Source organism: Pagrus pagrus (assembly GCF_965226575.1).
Source record: "Pagrus pagrus genome assembly, chromosome: 8".
NCBI lineage: Eukaryota > Metazoa > Chordata > Actinopteri > Spariformes > Sparidae > Pagrus > Pagrus pagrus.
In genome coordinates, this window is record NC_140192.1 from 16,723,852 (window position 1) to 16,741,885 (window position 18,034).

The 18,034-nt window shown below is 40.3% G+C and overlaps 1 protein-coding gene across 6 annotated transcripts in view; it reads left to right on the top strand.

Annotated features, from left to right (window-relative positions):
- The window catches only part of wdfy3 (WD repeat and FYVE domain containing 3), a 100,146-nt gene that overhangs the window by 11,460 nt on the left and 70,652 nt on the right, over positions 1–18,034 (top strand). For all 6 annotated transcript variants that reach the window (XM_084359792.1, XM_084359788.1, XM_084359790.1 and 3 more), the window contains exons 2-6: positions 8,317–8,527; positions 10,795–10,918; positions 13,332–13,441; positions 17,080–17,307; positions 17,822–18,014. In XM_084359792.1, coding sequence (XP_084215918.1) covers positions 8,348–8,527; positions 10,795–10,918; positions 13,332–13,441; positions 17,080–17,307; positions 17,822–18,014 — 835 coding nt within the window. In that variant the 5' untranslated portion in view covers positions 8,317–8,347. The remainder of the gene's footprint in view (positions 1–8,316; positions 8,528–10,794; positions 10,919–13,331; positions 13,442–17,079; positions 17,308–17,821; positions 18,015–18,034) is intronic.

The window sequence follows — 18,034 nt, forward strand, 5'->3', positions numbered from 1 at the left end:
GAAATGTTTTATGCCCACCTGCTATAACATCAACAGCTAAATATGAGTCGAGTTATATCGTATAGCTCTATATTACACACAATGTCTCAAAGGACACACAAGCTTTTCAGGAGAAAGGTCAATCAGCAGCTCGGCTGTCATCCAGGCAGTGGAGTCCGATGAGAACAGACAGAGATTTAATACTGTTTTTTGTCTACACTGTAGTCATGTCTGTCCATTCATTGTCCAGCTACTTTCTCACAAAAATGCTATTTTGAGTCAAGGAATTTTATTTTTCAAACCAGACTGGTTGATAAGATTTAGAATCTCTTGGGAGACGAAGCTTCAGGAAGCCAATCAAAAACAAACTGTGGCTTTCAGGTAAACATCTACTCATCCTTCAGATATTAGTCACAATTTATTTTCTCCTGCACCTAGGAGCCTAGTGTTGAAAGGGAGGTACAAAACAAACTCTAAATGTGTCCTAGGCCCGGACTCTGTGGTCTCTTGACGCTCACTGCTTACCAAATAGGTGGAGTGAGTTGTAATGCTGCATTTGTCTGTGGATCACTGCCTCTCCTTTTGTTGATTTACCAGCTCAGCCTTATGCTGAGTCGTATGACATGTGTTTGCCCCAGTTTGTGGTCCCGGCCCTGCTGCGCTCCGACTCTACCATTCTCTCAGCACTCTTGTCTGCTTCACTGACTCTCTGTTGCATTGGGCCCAGTACAGCAGTGCTAACAGTCAGCATTGTTCAGAGACAAATACTGGCTTTGATCCGAAGTAAGGCTACATTATAGCACAAAAGATAGGTGGGCTGTTTCAGCTTGAATACAGCTTTAACGATAAATCCGCATTTAAGTTTAAATTTAATTTCAAAAAGTGACATTTTTATAAACTGTCCTTGTTAGTGTTCCTTACTGTGTATAAACTGACTTGATTCAATTTCCACCGGTATAATAATGGGTTTATTGCTGTCTTTTCAGTAAGCGCTGACTTTGGCTCAACCTTCAAATAAAGTAAAGGCTAATTTGCCTGAACTGTCGACTTGTTTACAACCTGTCCGAATGTTTGAATTGCTTGTTCAGTTGTGTTGTTCAGTTCTGTTTCTGTGTTTGTTCCCAGATCTCAGCTGTTTGGTGACTGTAATCTGAATTTAACATGTTGATGGAAATTATGTCTGAATGCATGAAAATATAATCCAGGGTTTTTCCCCCGTGGAAAAGGTTTTTCTTTTTTCTGCAAAGCATACAAAGTAATCAGTCAACCACTGATCAGTGAGCTCCTATTGCATCCATTTTCCTTAATAATGTAGTAGTAGACAGTCAAAACAGTCAATGTGTGACAATATGTGCAACACAGGCAGCACACTTAATTTTCTCACAATAGGAATCATTTTTTTCAGTTCTCATGCATAACTCCCCTTGTGACCCTGGATGAGCTGACATTGTCTGAAGGCAGAATTGTTCAGTTTAGAGTGGGGATCTGTGTTTTCAAAGTTTGTTTCAGAGTCTCTCCAAACAACTCGATGTCTCTAAAGAAGCTTCCACCAGTTTCGATCATTCATGTCTCCTTTTTTTTTCTCACTGTGAAACCTTGAAACTGACTCAGGAACCTGGCCCACTGGGCTGGATATTTTTAAACCGGCCACAGGCCAACTGCTTCTGCTTTTGGATTCTCAATTTCTGACATCCAGCAAGATTTTCTCCTTGACTGGCAGCTTTTCAACAGGCTTTTCTGTGGCTCAGCCTGAATTTCCATTTTAGCCAAAAGCTGAAGGCTGGCTTTTTTGCTGATGCTGCTGAGGCTTGTACATCTTGATCACTTTATAACCCCACTGCTGGTGTATTCGCTTGGCCAAATGTGCAGTAGATCTGTGGCTTTTTCTCAAAGCTTAATATGGGCCTTTGTTTGGTCTGCCCATTCATCCAGTAGAGAGGTTTATTATGATAAGGATTTTTGCCATTTGCCATGGATTACTATGTCATGAACGAGAAGCAATTGACAAACATGATAAATGTGTCAACATAGAAAGGGGAAGGATGTTAGCAGTGCAGAGTGCTGATAAGGCTGCAGGAGTGCTCAGAATAGATTTTTTTCATTGGTGTTATAACATGTCAGAATAGTAATGAACTTGTACTTCCGTAAAACTTCCCAATTTAACAAGTTATGCTGAGGATAAATAATTGGCTCATTTAATTTCCGTCACTGATGAGCTTCAATGCGATCTCAAACTTTTTGAAACTATAGATGTCATTCAGAGGCCGTCGACTCTTCTTTAAACATAGTCAACAAGTAAAGTTGTCAGTGTGTCTGGTGAAATTGGCCTTTTCAGCTGCAAATACACACAAAAATTCCATTTTTGGTACAGCAATGTCCTCTTCCAACTTTAACAAATTGCTGAGTTTCAATTTCTAATATGCAGACAAAATTCAGGAGTAAATTTATTCTGAAAACAAGACCGTGGTTCTCTGGAAGATAAAAGTTTCTGGGTCAGGTTTTACTGCATGCGCTGTTAGAAGTTCACTATAATAAGTTTAATGGTTGTGTTTGTTGATTATGACTCTCACTTGGCTTACATTATAAGTAACAAAACAAAACCGAAGAAATAATTAATTGCTTGGTGACACATGACAGCTGTAGCTATTGTAAACATCTGTCCTGGATGCATTCAACAATAATATTGCAGAAATTTATGTTTTCAACTTAATAAGTTCTCACCACATTTGTTGCAATTTGTGTTTAAAGGCGTTTCTCAGCAGTGTACTTAATCAGGCCTTGCCTTTCAACTTCCTGTGGCTGAAAAGACTTTATGTTCCACACTCACTTCCTCTTATAAATACAGCAAAAGTAAACCATTAGGGTGTTAGCAGTCAGTTTATAGAGAAGTGTATATTTTAACCTTTAAAAATATAAATGCGCCCACTGGCATTATAAAAATGTAGTGTATCCTTGACTCTTAGTTTCTTTAATTACCTCATGGAAATTATGTCTTCGCCCATGTCTGTTTGTTGGTTGGTTGGTTGGTTTGTCAGCAGAATGACACAAAAACTACTGACCAGATTTTTTACAGAACCTGTTTTGAGTATGGGTCTTGGTCTAGAATAGACCCCCCTTAACTTTTGTTGCAGTTTCGGATATTAGGATCGAGGAAGTTTTTCTCACTTTCTCTAACATTGTGAGGTAGGGCAAGTTTTTTTTAAACTTTTCGTTGGCTTAGGCTTGAGTAAATTACAGGGGACTGTTCAGCCTTGATGTAGGTATGCACTCTACTGAGAGCTATTCTAGTTTTATTTTATATTATAGGTAGAATTACCCTCTCAGTAATCATTTAAGTTCACCTTCACGTGTAATCTCGAATAGAGCGCGTGCAGTTAAATGGGATTGCTACAATTTACAATTGCTGCATCTTCAGGCCTTTCACCTAAAACAAAATCCCCTGTCACACGTTACTAAACTTTATCAGCGTCTGCAGCAGGCGGTGGGATAATTTAGTTGTTTTGGAAGGATATATTCTGTAGGGCTTGTTCTAATGCCTTATCTCAGACAAGCAGAGCTGGTGGTTCGTAGAAGCTGAATTGTGGAAAGTATCGCTGCCAACACAGGCTGTATTGTAAATGTCAAACCCTGAGCCTTTCAGGTCTTGCCTCATTTGATCACCATCATGTGTCTAAAATGGGTCGGAGATTAACCAAACATCACACCTGTCTGTAATTATTTTCTTATGAAATTTCCCTTCAAAATGAGGAAAGGAGCCCAAAGCACTGATGCGACAGAACTAGTTGCATAACTCAAAGCATGATTGCGGCAGTCACAAAGCAAAGCCATAACCAGGTGAAGATGCTCAAATCCCTTGAGACAATGCATTCTGAAAACATATGCCTACACTTATGGACTGTGTCAGGCACTTTAGATAAAAGTGTACCAAATGGTGGATGTTGAATGGAGTTGCTGTTTGAGTGTGAGTTCATGCCGAGGGCAGCCGTGCTGTGTGGGCAGGATGAGTTACTAAAGCCTTCAGTCTTCAGTAATTTTGTTAGTTCCACAGATGCCATGTTCCAGTAAATCAGAATAACGCTTGGACGTGTCTTTGTAACTGTCTGTCCCTGCCATTATGTTTCTTTTCACGTTCTCGCTGTCTTTTATGACAGTCCTTAAAGAAATGAGCGGTACGGGTCAAAAGTAGATGTGGGTTGTTGATATGCCAGTCATGGGGAAGCAGACGTTGAACAAGAAAGCACTCAATAAAAGGCAGACCCTCTGGGAACACCTAATAATCTTCCCACTTAGCCGTTACAGTCACTGCCAATATCGTACTGCATATGTGATAAAATAGTTAGGAGATGGTTGCCAAAGTGTCATCAGTTGGTGGTTGTAGGTGAAAGGTCATAAAATCATTGATTAGTGAGTTTTTTTCTTCTGTTTGTAGCATGATCTTGTGAAGTAGATATCATATTTAATGAATCCAAAGGTAAGCTGTGAAGGTGAGACTAGAGAAAAGATCACAGGTGACCAAAATCAGTATGTTCTACCTCTTGTGAATGACAGTTTCATTCCATTCGGCTGTTAAATTTCAATACCTCTTTGTCACAAATAAATTAGTGTATTGCATCTTCAATTTTCTATATTACTGCACATGACAACCTTTTCATCAATTAGAAAGTCCTTTCAATAATCAGATTACAGCAGTCTACAATATAAAAAGCTGAACCTTTTCAGCTACAGTATCTGTCTGACCCAACTTAGTACATACAAAAACAAACCATATATCTTCCTGCAGCAGATTAAGTGTGCTGTAATCTACACAAATGGTATTTACACATAGCAGCTATATGAAAGGCCACTTCCTGAATGTGGCTAACATCACAAACATGACTCTGCGGCACACACCTCTCTCAGAGCTGGATTGCAAAGTTGAAAACAGATGATGTAGTTTGTAATTGTTGTGATACTTGCTGCTTATCGCTGACACCCTCTGCCATATCTCCCAACATATAAAAGTAACATTAGCCTAATGTTCGCCCACAATGTTGCAATTTTATTTTATTGTATTATATGTATTATATTTTATTCGAAATTCAACAATCAACATTAGTAGAATATATTTTTGTGTAGGCTGCATGCAAAATTTTGCACTTCTACATCGCAATGCATCTTAGAATCGAGACATTTCCACACCTCTAGTATTAAATGACTGTTTGGGGATGACTTGGAGAATATGGTGCAAATTAGAAATGCTTATTTCAACCAAAAAGACATTTCAATTAGAATTTGTATAACATAGACGACAAATCAGAACACTGTTGGGTTGCTGTTTTGAAAATGCAGACAGCCATCGGCAAGGAGGAGCGTCCCCTGTGAAATTATTCAATGGTTATGGTTATATCAACCATCTGTTTTTGGCTCAGATTCAAGTCTACAAACTACTTTAAAATACCCAGATATCTACATAGTGCCAGCACTTGTGATATCGCAACAGAAGAATCAAATGTATGGACAGCCAACAGATGGAGAAGCTTGCCAGGAGTGAATTAGCCTGCTCAGAGGGACTCTTACCCCGAGGGTGGCTGGTTTGAATCCAGATTTGTGTTGACTTCACATAAGCGGCTGAGGAGAGGGTATGAAAAAAATACTTTCCCAGTCCTCCGTGGCTACTTCTGAGGTGCCATTGAGCAAATAGATCATCACACTGACCCACTTATTGGCAGGTGTCAGAAATGTGTGGCACAGTATAAATATGAAGCAAAGTGGTGCCTTTTTGAAAAATGATGTCAATGAGGGCACCCTTCATTGCAAAACACTTCTCCAGTGATCTGTGTCTGATACAAAGTACAGCAAAGGATAGCAACTTGTCTCTTTGCACAGGGATACCAACATTTACATTTAGCACGTGAAAAATTCAAAGGCCTCTTAATTAGAAGTGAATTAACACTCACAACCTGTTTAAACCCCTTTTCGAAACATTGGGTATTTGAAGTCCTGTCTGGTTTATTGCATTATTTTATCATAAGATGTTAATTTAAGTGCACTGTCACACTTTGTAAAATAGTAGAAATTGACTGAAAGAGAGATGTGACAGTTGTCCTAGGCTGGCTGTGAACAGGATTTTTCCGTTATTTTAATTTCTGTCCTGTTGCCGTAAAAGCATTTTGTTTAACACAGTTACCTTTTTGAGTTGTATTTGTCAGAAGGGCATCAGGATTTTTGTTCATCTGAGTGATTAGATTAGGTCAGTTTCTGTAAAAAAAAAAAACATAGTGATGGTTAAAATTGTTGAATCTTTCATTGTGTTCATTTTTAAGCGTAAAGGGTGGGCCCTATTTTTGTCTAAAGTGAAAGTAATCCACTGTGAGGAGTGCACTTCCTTCCCTGTGAAAGGAAGGACTAAACAGTAGACCGTCAGGTCACATAACTGTCCATGGTGCTTTCTCCAGGACTGGTAGTTAACTGTGGGTGCTCTTGAGGTGCAGTTCACCTCAGCAAAGGTCTGCAAGCTCATAACCTTGGCCAGAACTATTACAGTACCTGATCTTCAGATGTAAATCCCATTGTTTGTGAAGGTGTCTTGTACAATGCAGTAATTAACTGACAAGGCAATCTGATGTTCACAAGCAATTTTTCAAAACTAGAACATTGCAGCTGCTCAGTCTTTACCTTTTAACAGTATGAGTCCAAGGGTCAGAGCCAATGAGCTGTCATTATTACAGTATAACAAAATGTACTAGTATCTCAATAGTGATTGTGTGATGGAGAATTGCTAAGAAGAGCTGAGAAAGGTTTTACATATCTCATTTAGCAAAACATATAATGTCATGCGTCCCTGGAGGCGTCACACTCTATCATGTGGGGAAAATAAATGAGATGCTTTTCTCTACTTCAGCCACCACAGTCAGTGTGCCCTTGAGCAAGGTACAGTGCGTCAGTGCAGTGGCTGAAAAAGAAACTTGTATTTGAGATTGATGAGCATCTTTGTTGCAAATGTTCCAGGCTGTTGGTTCTGTTATTAGTGGATGTTTATCTGTGTTGTATGTAGGCTTTGCAGTTCTGTGAAGTCTCCTAGCAACCATCTTAAAGATAGTCTGGAGAGAATTGGACATGAGAAAATAATGGCTAAATATATAACAACCACGCTACAAAGAAGCAAGGTATAAAATGAGTGCTGTTTAAAGTAAATTGCCTAAAGAAACACAGTAACCTGAACCAGCGACACATGTCTTTGGCTTCATTAGCCGGACAATGAGGCAGCAAGCTTTTTGTAAAAACAACCAGTGTCAATTGTCACAAGTATTGTTTCATATACTATGACTCGGTATTGAAATTTTGTATTATGCCATACTGATAGTTGCATTTCACTACTATTGATCCCAGTATGATATTTTTTTCAATGTATTCATTTGTGAAAGATAACCTTTTTTTCTATAAAACCCTTTTGTACAAGGTACAAAGTAATTTTATCGTCATTATACAACACAGGGTTGCATAACGAAATGGAAGTTCTCTACATAAATTACAGAACATTTATACACTTATCTATATACAAGTATACATAAACACATAGTGCATTTCTTTTTATTTACCTTGGGACAGCAGCAAAATGCTGATGGTGATGATAATATGGTCAGCATCTTTACATCAAAAGTTTGAGATCAGATAAACACTGTTCATCCATTTTGACTGTGTGTGAGCAACAAGCATCAAAGTAAATGACGGCTAAAAAAACAAAAATGTAGCATAATTTGGAGGAGCTACCAACCGCTGCATAGTCATGTGCTGCTGTTGCCATAGCAAAAGAAAATGTCTCTCTGAAAAATATGCCAAATGTATGAGTGCATCAGCCTTTCAACACTTGCAGTTACAGTTTTTGATGCTCACTGTAATTGGTATGTCTTGGGTGGGACTCCCAAGAGTTTTGATACTAAGCCCAAGTCATGATGAGCCACCTCTGGGTTGAAGCAGGCCTTTGCAGCTTTTGCGTGAGACAGTGGTGGTAGCATAAGAGCTAGCATATTAGAAGTAACTTGACCTTGTGACCGGCTAATGTTTATTTGTTAAAAGAAACAAAAATTCAAATGCTGAATAATGTCTAAAGACAAGTGGATGTTCAATAATCAGACCTAAACAATATATAGTCTGATTAAAGGAAAAGAAAAAAAAAAAGACAAGGACTCTAACCAAATGTGCAGTGCCAACTTTAGCTATTTGACTGTTTAAACACTCAATGCTCCAGACACAGTGTAGTTGGTACCTAAAAAGTATCAAGGTACGACACTTAGCCCAACAGGACGTTTTAAGTGTTGAGCTGCTTTAATGCATGTCTTAAACCTCTCTTGTCTGCAGGGCCACCTTTGCTGTCACAAAGCCACTAAAGATGAACATGGTGAAGAGGATCATGGGTCGGCCGAGGCAGGAGGAGTGCAGTCCCCAGGACAATGCACTGGGCCTGATGCACCTGCGACGCCTTTTCTCCGAACTGTGCCACCCTCCTCGCCACATGACCCAGAAGGAGCAGGAGGAGAAGCTCTACATGATGCTTCCCGTATTTAACAGGGTAAGTCACATTAGGGCTGGAGGTGGTCCAAACACAGGCAGATGAACGTTGGCAGTCTCAGTTACAATACTTAACAGAAGAGAACAGAACAGAACAGAACAGGAGAGATATCAATTCTCATAAGGACTCTTAGTTGCCAGTTTACTGAAAATCATTCATTTGGGTTCTGTGATGTATGAAGCTGACATTCAAACCTGTTGTTTTGTGTCTGTGTTGTTGTAAAAGAAGATTAATTGTTGTCAGGCACACAGAAGGACTCATGGTGTTACAGACAAGTTGGTGCTCCATCAATTCCAGTGAGACACCTTTGTCTAGTCACATCTCCGATTCTGCAGCTAAATGTGATGGAAATAACTCTGACTGCTGACTTGTGTGGCTTTATGGTTTCAGCTAAATAGAGCACAATGACATACGTGTTTTTCAGGTTTCTAGTTTCAATCCTGAGCTCCTTTGATCATAAACAGGATGATATTTCTCCAGAAATATTTGACAAAATTAATATTGTCTGATACGCACCTCGTAGACAGATGCGTAGGAGATTGAGGTCATGGAAGGGCAGTGAACAACCACACGCTAGTTTAATTGAAAATGTTTATATCGAAGACCTTTGTCTTTGACCTTTGGCTTTAAATTTACCATGTCTTCATACTTGAGCCATAAACTGCATCAGACGAGTGTTGAAATTATGCACCCCTTAGGCACCTACTCTTCATTGTCAATATTTGACCAAATACATAGACATAGACGAGCAATAATAATTTAGCATGCAATATCTGGCAATTTCAAGATAAATACAATGTAACCGAAACCAAAAAAACAAATAGAAAAATAAAAAGCAGGATAAGCAGTACAAATTAACAAATAATAGCGAATATTAAGATCTCAAAGTTTAGAAGTTATTGGACCTCGCTGACCACTTATAAAACTCAACCTGAAAGTAATTCATTTGCAGTTGACTTGCAAAATGATAAATCACATCTGAAGTAATAAGTAGTGATTATTTTCATATTGACCAACTACCCCAAAACTTAAGGTATCTAATAGATGACAGATCTAAGGACTTGCTGGTTCTCTCCAGTTTACACTGAGAAACAAATCTGTGAATATTTTTCATTTGGGTTTTACAAATAACTTGGATAACTAATCAGTTATCAAAAAGTTTCTGTTGATGTATTGTCATCATCACTAACTAATCATTTCCAGCCCCAATGACAATCAGGAACACGTGTAAATTGGATGAATGACTAAATGCAGATTGTCCAAGCACAGGAAAAGGTCTGGATTAATGTATTAAAATGACTGTGTGTCTGCTGTGTGTGTCTAACCAAACTGATAATGCAGGAGAAATAATTTCTCTGTTTACAGTCTTTCTTTATATCACACTGACAGAGTAGTTTGCCTCTTTGTTTTGTGGCTGCTGCAGCAAGCAGCCCTGTTGAGTGTTGTCATCAGACTGGAGTAGCTTACCAAGGGTCTCTTGACTTGTCAGCTAATTATCCAGTGCTGGCTATGATTCACTCACTGGTGGCGTAATTCATGTCAGAATTCATAAGTAGAGTACTCCTGGTGCAGCAGGATGCCAGGCTCCGGGCCTTCTTTCATCTCAGATGTGCTGGGAAAATAAATACATGATGATAAAATAAAGTGTAGTTTATCTTTGCCCTGCTCCCCCAAAGGCTCAGTATGCAGTGTGCTCTGTGGTTGTAATATCAGGACATGCCAGGAAGAACCCAGAGATATAAGCCAGTGTAGCTCCACCTTGATGACTCCTGTGTGTCCCTGCTTGATGCGATTACTGCTGTAATTGTGAGGAAGTGCAGGCTTTAATAGCTATTAATGTTTAATTTATTTGATTTTCCCTTTTTCCTCCATTAAAGAAACAATCAGCAACCAATTTTTCTCTTTCTATTGCCGATTTAACCCTTGTTATAATTGCAATAACCCTTTCTTCGTTTTGATTTAGGTTGACATTCAAGATATGAAAAGAACATTTTTCTCCAACTATTTTGAAATTGATTAATTGTTTCAGTCATTTGTCAAGCAACATGGTCAGATATTTGATTGCTCCTGCTTCTAAAATGTAAAGATTTGCTGCTTTAATTTGTTATTATGATAGTCAATGAAGGGTCTTTTGGATTTGGACTGTGGGGAATCTGAAGCTCCCACTGACCCAGCAGTCTGATTGATAATGAAAATACGTTTTCTTGAAATTCCTTCCGTATCTTTTTTTTTTTCTTATTTAACCAAAGCTCATCTGTCTGTTTTAGGTGTTTGGGAATGCTCCACCCAGCAGCATGACGGAGAAGTTCTCCGACCTGCTGCAGTTCACCACCCAGGTCTCACGGCTCATGGTGACTGAGATCAGACGACGAGCCTCTAATAAATCCACAGGTAAGCTCTCTAACACATGGATTATTATTATTACAGTAAAGATTTAATAAGAAGTGAGTGCAAACACCAGTTATCATTTCTTTGGCATCAGTTGCGGTTATTTCCCATAACCTGTTTGCTTCTTGTCACAGAGATGACCTCTTTGTTCCCCTTGTGGGTGTGTTTGTGCTCTGCTAAGGTAACAGTTGGAAGGGACTTTTTTTCCCTTTGCTCCTTTAATTATCTTCATTTCGGTTGACTTTATAGTTAAATTCATAATGCTGAGATTGGTATTCATTTTTTGTTTTTCTCTAAAGCCTATCCTTATCCCAAATAGTAACTGTCAACTGATTGTAACTCAGTGGATATTTTTGTTCAAAGGAGCAATGCAGTTGTATTGAATCTTACATGAAAGGTTAGTCGTCACTACAGGTGAGCTGGCAGTATCTCCCCAAAGCTTTGACAGTAGTGGCAGCTTTGACTGCGGCTTCCCCACAGGACAGACGTCACACAGACTGACAGACGGTGCACACACTTGCATACACACACTTGCACGCACTCACAAACACTCACATTATCGTAAGTCTCCAGATTCCCTTCTCTGATTTTTTTCTTCTTTATCATCTCTATCTTGTCTCTGTCTGAACATGTGATGTGTTGTTTTCAAGAGAGAACGGCTCTGATTTTGCAACACACACTCCTGCAGCTGATCACCAGGCCTCTAGATTGAGTCAGTAGTTGACTCAGTTCTCTCAGATGACTGTGCAGTGCTCTGTCATAATCAAAACAACTGATTTTGATTTTCTCTTAACAGAAAAAAAAATGGCAACAGTGAGCTAGAACAAGACTTAAGGTTGTGGCTACGCTCATTTGCTTACATTTGCTAGCTAACTGCTGGTTGCCCTAACATGTGAGGTACTTTCTCTTCCTGTCACAAACCAACTATAAACTTAATGTTATCACAACAAATATTAGTGAATCTTAAAGGTGTACTGTGTAGTTCTGGGGAAGAAATCTTCATTCACAAACAAACTCTCTTTGTTTTCATGACTGAATAAACAAACTGACCTTGAAGGACAACACAATTTCATACTGTTTTACTTTGTTTATATTTGGTGGACCCTGCCACCTTTCCAGCTTTAAACAGTGGTCTAGGGACCTTATTCTACTCTGAGAACAGCTTGTTTATTCAGTCATGGAAAAGAAAAATATTTCTGAGTTTGTATTATTACTGCATTAATATTGTAAATATTAAGATTCTGAGTTTGGGGTGCAGAATGAATGCATCGCTTTTCCTTAAAAACATTATTATGAATGAGAATCAATCATTTTAAAATGTTTGTCTGTGTAAGAATTCTGCCAATTGGTTTCATCTTCTACCAAGGTTTGGTATAATGTTGTGATCACGTGGTATCTTAATTTCATCAGTGAGTTTTGGTAGTTGCAGGTTGTGTAAAATAATGTAAGAATGGCTGAGTTTTACAGTATGATTCAAACGTGAATGCAATGGAAAGGGAGATAGGGATGCTACACTTAGTGGCTGAATGTTATCAATATCACCTTTAAATGTCTGTTCCTTATGAGGAAGAATTGAAGTGTAAGAGAAAAGCTAACTTCAGCTGGGATCAGAAACATTGGTTGCCATTAGTTGCCCTAAGAAGTTAGCTAACCTGACCAGCTAGCATGAGAATGGTAGCCAGTCATGACTGATTAGAATGATAACATACTTGCTGGGTCAACAGGCACGATCTTGAATTGATTTTATTTATTGCCTTAATTATCGGTGTTCATTGTATATGGGGCAGGATTAGGACAAAAAATACTCCCCCTCCTTCATGAAGCCATTGTGGGATTTAATAATAGGGTTTAAACAAAATGACAGTTCAGTCTCATTATCAAGCTATGGCTCTAAGCAGCAGGGTCCTTTGATGTGATCGCAGCGAGAGATAGTTCACGTTAAAAGTGGAAAAAGGCTAATGTCCACTGACAAATGTCCTTTGTGAAGCATGCGTGTTTCTGAGCCAATATGCAAACGGTTTATGTCGTAGTTCCAGTGTCCACCAGCTTGAAGAGACAAGTGGACAAGAGTGTTATATACTATGTTTTAATTCACCTGCAAACAAGTACGTTCCTTCTCCTCCTTCACTGTATATAAAGCAGGAGAATAAACTCTTCAGGCAGGATTTAATCTGGAAAATAACACATTGCATTACACCACATGTTAATAACTTCTAAATATTTTACGAATGCAAATTATGTTTCTTTTTTCTCTACATCAGTGGGCTGTAGACAAGACTCATGTCACATCCACCAAGATGATTTATGTGTTGCATAACTGATCATTGTTCCAGCAGCCCATCTGCCTGCCACAATGAGCTGTCACTTTCCATCTAGTTAACCGTGTGTGTACGTGTGTGTGTGTTTGCTTCTCCAGAGGCAGCCAGTCGCGCTATAGTCCAGTTCCTGGAGGTGAACCAGAGCGAGGAGGCGAGTCGTGGCTGGATGCTTCTGACAACCATCAACCTGTTGGCCTCCTCTGGACAGGTTGGTAGAGTAACAATATACTTGCTTGCATCACCACGCTCTTTTTGGGCTCCATGTTTAGACAGTAAGTACGTTATTAGGTTTGTGTTTGTAAGGTTGGCCCTCATTTGAGCTCAGATGCACGATGAAATCGGAGGAAACAACTTGTGTTTCCCGGCGTTCTGTCTCTTCTTTGACCCATTTGCATCTCCCCTCTTTGATCTCCCAGCAGAAAATAGCATCAGCCTCTGTAAGAACTGAGAAACAGGCTCTTGAGTACAAGTAAAAATCCTCACCGTACCCGTCACACCCTATTCTCTCCAAATACATTCATGTGTTAAATCTGCTTTGCTGCACTGAATGGTAGAAGTGATGCTTCTCCTGATTTTTTCGACTTGATATTTGTTTTCATATCAAATGAATAGCATCATTGTCATATTTTCAAAATTGGATTTGTGATGCATCACCGCTGAACCGATCTCTGAATCTGAACATGGCAGCTTCTCAGGCTCCTGGTTTAGAGGTTAGACAGTGAGGTCTTGCTCTTGCATTGCGGCCAGCAGACATCTTTTGAACTTTTCGGCCCGCATTCCTCTGGAGGTCTTGAGGCTAGCATCGCTGTCAGCTGGTCGGCTGCTTTTCCTGCTCCGCTGCACATCAGAAATTCACCCTTGTTGTTGTTGTTGAGTCAGATGCTTTCTCTCCCCTTTTGCACTCTGCTTTTCCTTTGAGTTACAGAGAAAGACACACACACTAATCACATTATTCACAAGTATTTTACTGCAGGTTTGCTCAAGCACTGCTATGTACGCATTTAATTCATTAAGAGTTTATGGAAAAATACATTTAGAGGCTTGAGAGAATGGTGACATACAGTTTGTGTTGATGTTGGTTTGTCTCTGCTGCATAGTGATTAAGACAGTGTTCTGCTGCTAACCCTAACCAGCTTGTACAGACGCACAAAGCCACTCCTTTTCTGTCAGGGGATAAAAACCAAGAGTTGTTTTTGAAGTTGACTTTCTTACTTTAATTTACACTTGTCTGAAGTGGCCTCGCTGCTGCCCACAGCAAACACATGAGGATTTATACCACTCACACTTCACCGAAATTAAGTTGTTCTTTCTCTGAGGGGCTTTTTCAGCTTTACTGCCCTGGTAGCCTTTTCAAAGTGCTTTCTTGTACATTTCATTCGGTTTAAGAATCGTGTCAGTTTTAAGTGAAGCCAGATTGACTGTGTCGTTGTTTACAGAAGGAGAGATGCCACATTGTTATATTATTTTCTTGTTGAACGAGGGAAGTGTTTTTTCCCCTATGAACATATGAATCTAGAGTAAGTTTGACAAGTTGCAGCTGTCCTTTACAATTGCAGTCATTCAGTCTTTGCCATTTAAATGTGTTATTGGTTTGAAATGCCCATCTTTAAGCCTGAAACTTGATGTTAAATATAAAATGAGGCAACCTTCACAAGTCTCAACACAACTTAGTCATTAGAATTAATATGAAAACAAACATTTCAAATGCTCAGATGTTACCACCGATCCGATCTGATCACTTACAAATAACAGAACAGACACTCCATCTTTCAGATCTGATTTGAGAAACAAAGTTGATTTGCCTGCAGTCTCATCATAGCCATAGAGGCTCATGCTGCCTGTCTTCTGTACTCCAAATTGAATACGGTGGCAGCTGCTGGAAACGGTAGATGGATCACATCTTTTGTGCAAAAGATCTTTTCTGAAAAGAGATGGCAATTTTTAAGAGCTTTGATAATATACTCAACCCAACCTGCAGATATGTTTTATCTATCTATTATAAACAACAGAATTATATGTAAGTATTCTGTTAGAAATGTGCATCTTTTTGGGTTGACACGATGTGTCAAACCAGCGGTCTCATTTAAATAACAATAATAAACTTCCCTACCTCAGCCAACATATACCAGCATTTGTCTGTCACTTGAAACCTCCAACCTGCACCTGTTTCACTCTGATAGTCAGGCAACACTTTCATTATACTGCCGTTGAACCGTTTGATATCAGTGCACACAAACTTGACAGGAAAAAGAATGACCTACCATCAAGCAGGAAGGCTCACTGTCCTGTTTGTGTGTGTGAGACAGTGAGTGACTGGGTTTAATGGATTTGTATCCCCTTCCTCCTGCGTCTCAGACAGTAAAACAAAGGACTCTCTTGGCAGCCGGCCTCCCATAAACCTGACGTCACTCCCCCCCCCCATGCAGTCACCCTCTCTCTCTTTCTTTTTCTCTCACCTCCCACTCTCGTCCCTTAGATGATAAAACAGCAATATTTTTGTTTGTAGCTCCATCTCTCTACCTCCTGTCCGTCGTCTTCTTTTACAGGATGCCCTTCACGCTCTGCATTCCCGGTGTGCTTTCCTCTCTCTCTCATTCCTCCTCTGTGTCTCTCTCTCACTCTCTTCCACACACACACACACACACACACACACACACACACACACACATCTAATAAAATGTCTTCTCTCTGGTTTTCTCTCTGATTGACTGTTCCCAGTAACCTTGACCTTAAAGCTGCAGCAGGGCCAATATGTCACACTCTGTAAGCACACACACTCTCTCTCTCTCTCTCACACACACACACACACACACACACACACACACACACACACTCCCCTTGCTTGTTGTACCACAGATGCCCCTCGACTCTTCAGTTATACTGACTCACTATTAACTATAGACCTGCTTCCACTGTCAGTGTCTCCCTCCCCCACTCCTTTCCATCGATCAGCGGAGGGACTGAATCTGAGTGTGTGCGTGTGCGTGTGTGTGTGTGTGTGTGTGTGTGTGTGTGAGAGAGAGAGAGAGAGAGAGAGAGAGAGAGAGAGAGAGCGCGAGTGCATTTGTTGTGCCTGCTGTGTATGTGTGTGTGTGCCTGCTGGGCTCTGCAATCCATCCACCATCTCTCTGTTGTGCAGACAGAGCTGGAGTAAATGGGAGGGTCATTTCAACCAGCCACTGTGTGTGTTTGTGTGTGTGCGTGCGTGTGTGCGTGTGCGTGCGTGTGTGTGTGGGTATGTCTTATGAGAGCTCATGTGTGTAAGTGAAAGAAGGAGCAAGATAATTTTTCAGTGTGAGCTTCTTGTCTGTGTGTGCGGGTGTGTAGGAGGCAGCGTTTGATTATCTGAATCATGCGCCTCAGTGAGCACAAACCCCATCTCTTTCTTCAGTCATTTTCCTTGCCATGATGACATACACACACTCCCACATACACATACACATACACATACACATGCACATACACAAAACCCTCAAAGCTACTGCTGCCGCTTTTTTCATCACAGAAACACAACCATGAGTCATAACACGACAAAAATGCCCATTTACCAAACTTAAAAACAACATTTTCATCTTTATGTATTCAGTAGATGTTGTTCTGCAGTTCAGGCTGGGCAATGATAGAAAATATTCTGATGTTCAGTGGAGTCAAGATGACGCTGACACGTGATGATACAGCACGTTACTGCAAACCTTCTATTGAAAAGGTGGCTTGTAAACCACGACTGAGGCCCACCAAGTTCTTTTTTGGTCGTTCTGGGCTCTTTTTGGAAGCATATGTCTTATTTATAATTCACAATGTCTTTTGCACTCCTTCCCCTTTCTTTCCCTCTTCCCTCACCATCAGAAAACGGTGGACTGCATGACAACTATGTCTGTACCGTCCACACTGGTCAAATGCCTCTACCTGTTCTTCGACCTGCCTCACATGGCCGAGGCCCCTGTAGGCCCCACCCCGCAGCCACCTCCGCCACCACCACCAGCCACCCAGGAGAAGACACCAAGCCAGGGCCACAGCCAGCAGGAGCTTCCCCTGGCTGACCGCAGGGTGCTGCTCCAGAAGGTCTTCGTCCAGGTAAATTAATTTTAATATTCACAGTATTAATGAGGAAATAATACACTCAGAAATATTTATTTTTTCCAGAACTGAATAAACAAGTTGTTCTTAGAGGAAAAAAGGTCCCCTGAACACTGCTTGAAGCTAGAAAGGTGGCAGGGTCCACCAAATATAAACAAAGTAAAACTGTATGAAACTGTGTTGTCCTTTAAGATCAGTTTGTTTATTCAGTTTAATCAGTCATGAAAACCTTTTAAGATGGTTATTGTTTTAGGTGAATATTTAAATCCACATGTGCACTAATAATCAAAAGATTGGTGATTCCTTTACTGTAAACATGGTGTCATTTCATTTACTCTGCCAGTATCCTAAATACATTTCACATATTAATCATAGCAGTTATAAAAGGCATTTATATCAAACACTCTTTTATCTCCATGATGACAGACTTGGGCTTGACAAGTTTCATAAGCTCACTTTCAGGCTGACGCGTTTGCCCAGAGTCAATTTCCTGTCCTTTCCTCTCCTGCAGATCCTGGTGAAGCTCTGCACCTTTGTGTCTCCAGCGGAGGAGCTTGCCCAAAAGGACGACCTCCAGCTGCTGTTCAGTGCCATCACCTCCTGGTGCCCCCCTCACAACCTGCCCTGGAGGAGGAGCGCCGGGGAGGTGCTCACAACCATCTCCCGACACGGCCTCAGTGTCAACGTGGTCAAATACATACATGGTATGCACAAATGCACAGCA